General features: G+C 35.0%; 1 protein-coding gene across 1 annotated transcript in view; it reads right to left on the bottom strand.

Moving 5' to 3' along the window:
* Positions 1 to 1,714: 1,714 nt before the first annotated feature.
* LOC128251585 (zinc finger protein OZF-like) overlaps positions 1,715 to 7,344 on the bottom strand; it is an 8,134-nt gene continuing 2,504 nt past the window's right edge. Inside the window, exon 2 of the mRNA XM_052978485.1 lies at positions 1,715 to 5,974. Within this exon, the coding sequence (XP_052834445.1) occupies positions 3,884 to 5,425 (1,542 nt within the window). The 5' untranslated portion in view covers positions 5,426 to 5,974 and the 3' untranslated portion in view covers positions 1,715 to 3,883. The remainder of the gene's footprint in view (positions 5,975 to 7,344) is intronic.

Raw genomic sequence — 7,344 nt, 5'->3', positions numbered from 1 at the left:
AAATCCTTTTCTAACGTGGAAGTATCTAAAGAGCATTTGAAGCACATAATGCTTTATGAGTACAAAAAAGCAAACTCTGCAGCCAAAGCAACTCGAAACATACACTCAGTTTATGGGAAAGAATGCTTGAATGAAAGAACTTGCAGAAGATGGTTTGCAAAATTCAGAAATGGATATTTCAGCCTTGACGACGAAGATCAAACAGGACGTCCAGTTGAGTTTGATGATAAGCTCCTTGAGGCATTACTTGAAGAAAATCCTGCATTATCAGTTGAAGAATTGGCAATAAAGCTTAGTTCAAACCATACAACTGTTCATCGTCATCTTCAACGACTTGGAAAGGTTCCTAAACTTGGAAAATGAGTGCCTCATGAATTGTCCGAAAGCAACTGCGAATCCCGAGTTGACATCTGCTCTTTTCTCTATTCTTGCGAACTCGTTTCACCCTTTTTGGATAGACTTGTGACTGGTGATGAAAAATGGATCTTCTATTGAAACGTTAAACGTTGTAAACAGTGGCTTGGTAAAAGGGAAAAAGCTCAACGTCAACCGAGAAGGGAACTTCATGGGAAAAAGGTTTTTCTCTCTATCGAATGGGATTGCAAAGGAGTAATTCACTTTGAATTGTTACCACCTAATACAACAATCAATGCTCAAGTCTACTGTCAGCAATTAAAATGTTTGATCAAGCTTTGAAGAAAAAAAATCTGCTTTAGTGAATCGAAAAGGAGTGATGTTTCATCAGGACAATGCGCGACCCCACACTGCAAAGATCACATTACAGATCGAAGAGCTTGGTTGGGAAAAAATTCCTCATCCACCTTATTCTCCCAACCTTGCTCCTTCAGACTACCGTTTGTTTCATAGTTTACAGAATCATTTGGGGGACATAACTTTCGCAAGCCAGGAGGAGGTCGAAACTGACATTTTAGAGTTCTTCGCTTTGAAACCAAAAGAGTTTTACATCGATGGGATTAAAAAGCTTGTAAATAGATGGTAGGAAGCCATAGATAATCAGGGAAATTACATTGACGATTAAATTTCAATTAAATAGAACATTTGATCACTTGTTTTCTTTATTCAAATTTCGGACAGAACTTATGGGATGACCTGTTACATACACAATTTTAATGTTTTGTCACGGATCTTCTTGCACACATCATGTCACCAGTTAGTACAGCTCTTTTCCACTTCCTCTGTGAGATGCAACAACTTCAGCTCTCTGTTCCCCACTTGCCCATATCTTCCTCAGTTCCATTCATTTTGAGCTCATAACATTTCTTTACATATCCGTCTTCCTTCATTTGCATCACAATCTCATACCAATGCAGGCTTGGTATGTATGTGTGCATGCAAATGTGCTAGAGTGCTGATATTCCCCATTGTCACAACTTGAGTGAACTTGTGGTAGTGTTGACATTATGACAAAAAAGTAAGGGTTTGCAACAGGAAATGCATCTAGTTGTATAACACTGCCTCAAAATAACCTCCTTGTGTACCTCAAGCTAGTATGAAAAAGCAGATGTTAAACAATGTATCTATGTTTGTATGTTGGTGTACACATTTTAAAAAATTACATGCACAGTTGTAATGCACACCATTAGGTTGTTGGCTTCTCTTGTGTCACATTCCAAGTGAAAATATCATTCAACTGTATCCCAGGTTTAAATTGCTATAAGGCTTCATATTGTAAAAATAGAACACAAAGAAGGCATTCCAAGTGTGAGATATCAACTGCCTCAACTTCAAAATACATGTTTATTTCTGCAGAAATGGAGTAATGATGACAATGAAGTTACCAAATCAATATAACTACAAAATTTAACCAAGTTAATGGTTATATCAACATATACAAGTTGTTTGCATTCAGCTTAATTTCTGCATTGCGGGAGATTTTGCAACAAAATTTACAAAAACAAATTTCAAAAATGTTAGGAAGCAGCTGTGTTTTATGATTTTCTCTGAAGAAATATGAGTATTATTTCACCATAATATCATGTTCTTATTGCTATCAATTAAACTGTTGCACATCACTGTCAAAGGAATTTTCTCTCTCCAAAATCTAGCTTTATTATGCTTCATTCCTGCCATAGAAATCATATGTCTTATAGTGCCTCCTTGCAACAGTGACAAGGTTTTTCTCACAGGAACAAATGAATGATGCCAGCATCATTCATACTAGTAACCTGCTTAGGGGAGAAATAACTGGATGAAAACAGAGAGGACTGATTAGTGTTGTGGCAAACTTTGCAAGAGCAGCCAGTTTATAATGTCAAGTAGTTGCCGATAGAAAAGAAACCCTGCCTTAAATACAATGAAGATAAATGAATGAAAACATATACAACAGATATGGCTGGTTAAATCTGTTGTGATGTATGCCAAGTGACAAAGGACTGTTAAGTGATTTAACTCATCCTACCCCTGGCTACAAAATGTGAAATCACATTTTCACATTTTTATGACATATACTGGTGGTCTGACGTCACTTCAATGTCATTATATTTAAGTCAATAATGAATATTATGTAAATGAGTAATTAATTCTTTCTATAAAAGTCTACATTCTTATAAAAGCCTATAGTCTTCAGTTGTATAAAAGTTAAAGTTAAAACTGTTCTATATTTAAGAGAAGAGGAATTATGTACATTATTTACATTTCACGGATATTTGTTCTCATCTTGTTTGTTGTTAATACAACGTTTTGGCTGATATACCCTCCAGCCTTCATCAGGAGTCTTAGGAAATTTCGAACCTGGGTTCTCATTCCTAAGGTATTTTTCAATGTTATTATTATTATTATTATTATTCAAGTCACAGTCTGGAATCAAACTCGGAATCTTGGGGTTAGTAGCCCGCGCTCTTAATCACAATGCCATATGCCCAGCCAAAATGTTGTGTTAATAACAAACAAGATGAGGACAAATATCTGTCAAATGTAAATAATGTTAAAGTTAAAAACCTAAAAAGATCACAGAAGTTTGAAAACAGCAGGATCACAGTTTTGATTTGGTTGAATTACGGTGTTCTATGGATAATGTATGCTCTCTAGATATATTTATTTTAATATTCCAATGCCTAAATTATATGCCTAGAGCAAGAATCATTTTATCATGGTAAAACTTACATGATCTCTATACAGTCAACACATTATTTTAGAACAGACTAAATATATACTTTTATATACAGTTAACAAATTTGATTTACGACATTTTTTATAGTTTTCACAAGTGCTCAACAACATGATGGGCTTAGCTACTTATTCCTCATTAATTTGTCCCACCCATACTAGTATGGACGGTGGACATTAAACGATGATGATGACTATGATGAACTGTAAAGCTACTTCAGCATTGAGGCAATAGAGTAGGGACTCTTAACTGGGGGCATGAAAATCAAAGTATAGAACTTGATCTTTGTATCATTTGCAATACATGAATATGACAAAATCTTTGATTTTCTTTTATGTAAAGTAACTTATGACATTTTTTGAAGTCAGACTGACACATAATGAGTTTGGTGATGACAATGATGATTTTGAGAGGCTGGTGAAAGATGTAAGGAGATATTAGACAGCTATCATATAACAATTTGATAATTATGATCAATTTCTGGTATTCGACAGAGTACATTCATTCCCATGTGAGTGAACCAGTTGCTGTATTTTTGCTGCAATTAGTCTTTTGTAAGATTGTCCAACTTGAGAAATCGCTGCTACATAATTTTTTGTCAACTCTGTGAATACATTTATGATGAACTAATGTTTTCCAGCACTGAATGTTTTTCTCTAGATTCCACAATGACATGATCTTTCACAAAGTTTGTATCAAGTTAAATGAGTATTACAAGAACATATTTCACCACAGATATCACAATGATATAAGTCCCTAACTTATATGAATGAGCTGGTGGACAGTTAGATTACTTTTGTGTGAGAATGTTTTACCACAAATATCACAGTGATATGGTTTCTCACCAGTGTGAATACGTTTATGAGCTGATAATCCACCTTTCCGTGCAAATGATTTACCACAGATATCACAGGGGTATGGTTTCTCACCTGTATGTGTACGTACATGAGATGTTAATGCAGAACTCTGTTTGAATGTTTGACCACAAGCATCACAATGATATGGTTTCTCATCTTTAGGACTATGCTTAGCATCAACTTTTATATTAGTGTGAATAGGTTTATGACAAGTTAAGCTATACTCGTCTGAGAATGTTTTACCACAGGTATCACAGTGAAATGGATTCTCACCTGGGTGAACACTTTTATAATGGCTTAATATTCCAGTTTCAGGGAATGTTTCACCACAGATTTCACAATGATGTGGTTTCTCATCAGTGTGACTCTGTTTATGGTAAGTGACATGTGCACTCCTAGTAAATGTTTTGCCACAGATATCACAAGAATATGGTTTCTCACCTGTGTGAGTACGCTTGTGCTGGATCAGCATGGCATTCCGAGAAAATGCTGTTCCACAGATATCACAATGGAATGGTTTTTCACCAGTATGAATACGTTTATGTAGAGATCGTGCTCCAGTGTGAGTAAAGGCTCTTCCACAGATATCACAATGGTATGGTTTCTCACCTGTATGAATACGTTTATGAGAACTAAAAGTGCTTCTGTGTGAGAATGATTTGCCACAGGTGTCACAAAGATAAGGTTTCTCAGCAGAATGGCTGCTTTTGTGATGAGTCAAATGAACATTGTGTGTAAATGATTTACCACAAATATCACAGTGGAATGGTTTTTCACCAGTATGAATACGTATATGACCAGTTAGTGTTCCCCTTTCAGAAAATGTTTTACCACAAATATCACAATGGTATGGCTTCTCACCAGTGTGAATACGTTTATGATTAATTAATTTACCCTTTTGAGAGAATGTTTTACCACAGGTATCACAGTGAAATGGTTTTTCACCTGTGTGAATACGCATATGGTATATTAATTTACATTTATGTGAGAATGCTTTGCTACAGATATCACATTGGTATGGTTTCTCACCTGCATGAACACGAATATGACGAGTTAGTGTTTCACTTTCAGAGAATGCTTTACCACAAATATCACAGTGGTATGGTTTCTCATCAGGATGAATACGTTTATGATTAGTTAATGTACTCTTGTGTGTAAATGTTCTACCACAGGTGTCACAGCAGAATGGTTTTTCACCTGTGTGCATGCGTATATGTGAAATAAATTCACACCTGTATGAGAATCTTTTACCACAGCTATCACAAAGGTATGGTTTATCACCTGATTGCTTACACTTGTGAGAAATGAAAACATGATTCCCAGAGAATGTCTTTCCACAAATGTCACAAGTGTAGGATTTTTTCAATATATCTACCTGTGGTTGACTATTATTAGATTGTATTTCATCACAAATCTGACTTTTAGACAATTTTTCTTCCATTATATCATGAGTGTTTTACCACATGAAACACATTTATAATTCTTCCAGGTACTCTTCATATTTTGCAATACTGAGGTCCCTGTCTATGAGACAAGATCTCAGTGAACTAAATATGTTAAACTACTGTTCACAAGGTTATGAATTTTAAATCTGGTCCAAACTGTAGTCTATTAACCTGATACATAATAGAAAAGCCATCTCCAGATACGTTCAAATATAATGAAAAACTCTCACAGTTCATTTGCAAATGAAGTCAATTCTTATAATGGATTATGTTCTTATCAATAAAAATCAGCAACCATAAATGGTGCTATTGGCTCCAGTTCTCAAGATATAACCTTTTATACAAGACATTACACATCAATAAAACATCTTTTAAATTTTTCAAAAATAACCATTTCACAAAGACATTAAGCTATACACTGAACTACATACACTAACTTTCTTTTAATGTGTCACATTTTTCTTGATGTTATTTTCCAGTCTGTAATATTCTTCATTAACTTCTTGTTGATAAATCTTGAGTGACAAATTGTTGTCTCAAATACCCTGAAATGAAGAGACAGGGTAATATATGTTAAATATTAATAGAAAGGCTATGAAGGAGAAGAGACTTAACATACAGCATTTCAGATAAGAGCAGCATAAAGTACACAGAGAATATCAGGAAAAAACAAAAAAATACACAAATCAAGGAAGAAATTCTCAGAACAGAACTTAGTAATAGTTGCTAGAAAGTCTTCGAAATAGGTTTTTATATCAAGGGGTCGTATCTCAACTTGATTGTACTGACATGAACTTGAAAAAGTTATACATGCTGTGAGATTTGACTATTAATTTTTGTTTTTGAATGCAGTCACTCTCTTTCCCAGTTTTTACAAACATTTCAGCTACTGGTTATTAAGTTTGTTAACTCGAGATATAACCTGCATGTTATCTAATGACTTTTGTTTCATGTTCACCAATAACTTATGATCAAGAAGCACTCTCAAGCAGCTTTGGAGATTGAAAAAGTTATAGTCTATAAAATTTAACTCTGTGATTCCCTATACGAAAATTTAATTTAAGAAAGTTACTTTTAAGTATTTCTTGCATTCTGCCACTGCCTGCTTTTCCATGATAGCATGGGTCAGATGGAATTTGTTTAAGGAAATTCTTTATAGCTAGATGCCCATCCAGCCACAAATCCTTACTTGCTTCAAGCAGCATAATATTTTTTCATGGTCTGACATTTTTTTTTACAGGAGATTGGAAATGTATGACACTGTTTCTATGATGGTAAGACAATGTCAAGACAAAAACATGCTCACACAAATACAAACATGCATATTTTATATATATAGGCTCAGGCATGGCTGTGTGGTAAGAAACCTGCTTCTCAACCACATGGCACCCTGGGCAAGTGTCTTCTACTACAGCTTCGGGCTGACCAAAGCCTTATGAGTGGATTTGGTAGACGGAAACTGAAATAAGTCTGTTGTATATATGTACATGTATGTATTTATGTGTGTGTGTCTTTGTCTCTGTGGTTGTCCTGTGTTTACGTCCCCATAACTTAGCGGTTCAGCAAAAGAGACTATTAGAATAAGTACTAGGCTTACAAAGAATAAGTCCTGGGGTCAATTTCTTTGACTTAAAATCTTCTAAGGCAGTGCTGCAGTCAAATGACTGAAAAAAGTAAAAGAATATATGTATATATCCTTTCTACTATAGGCACAGGGTCTCAAATTTTGGCAGGATGGGGACTAATTGATTACATCAATCCCAGTGCTTGATTGATACTTATTTCATTGACTCTGAAAGGATGAAAGGCAAAGTTGATCTCAACAGAATTTGAACTCAGAATGTAAAGCCAGAAGAAATGCTATAAAGCATTTTATCAGACATGCTAAAGATTCTGCCAGCTCCCCACCCCCCCC

The sequence above is a fragment of the Octopus bimaculoides genome, chromosome 2, assembly GCF_001194135.2.
Source record: "Octopus bimaculoides isolate UCB-OBI-ISO-001 chromosome 2, ASM119413v2, whole genome shotgun sequence".
NCBI classification, from domain to species: domain Eukaryota; kingdom Metazoa; phylum Mollusca; class Cephalopoda; order Octopoda; family Octopodidae; genus Octopus; species Octopus bimaculoides.
This window is presented reverse-complemented; position numbering and strand designations above follow the sequence as displayed.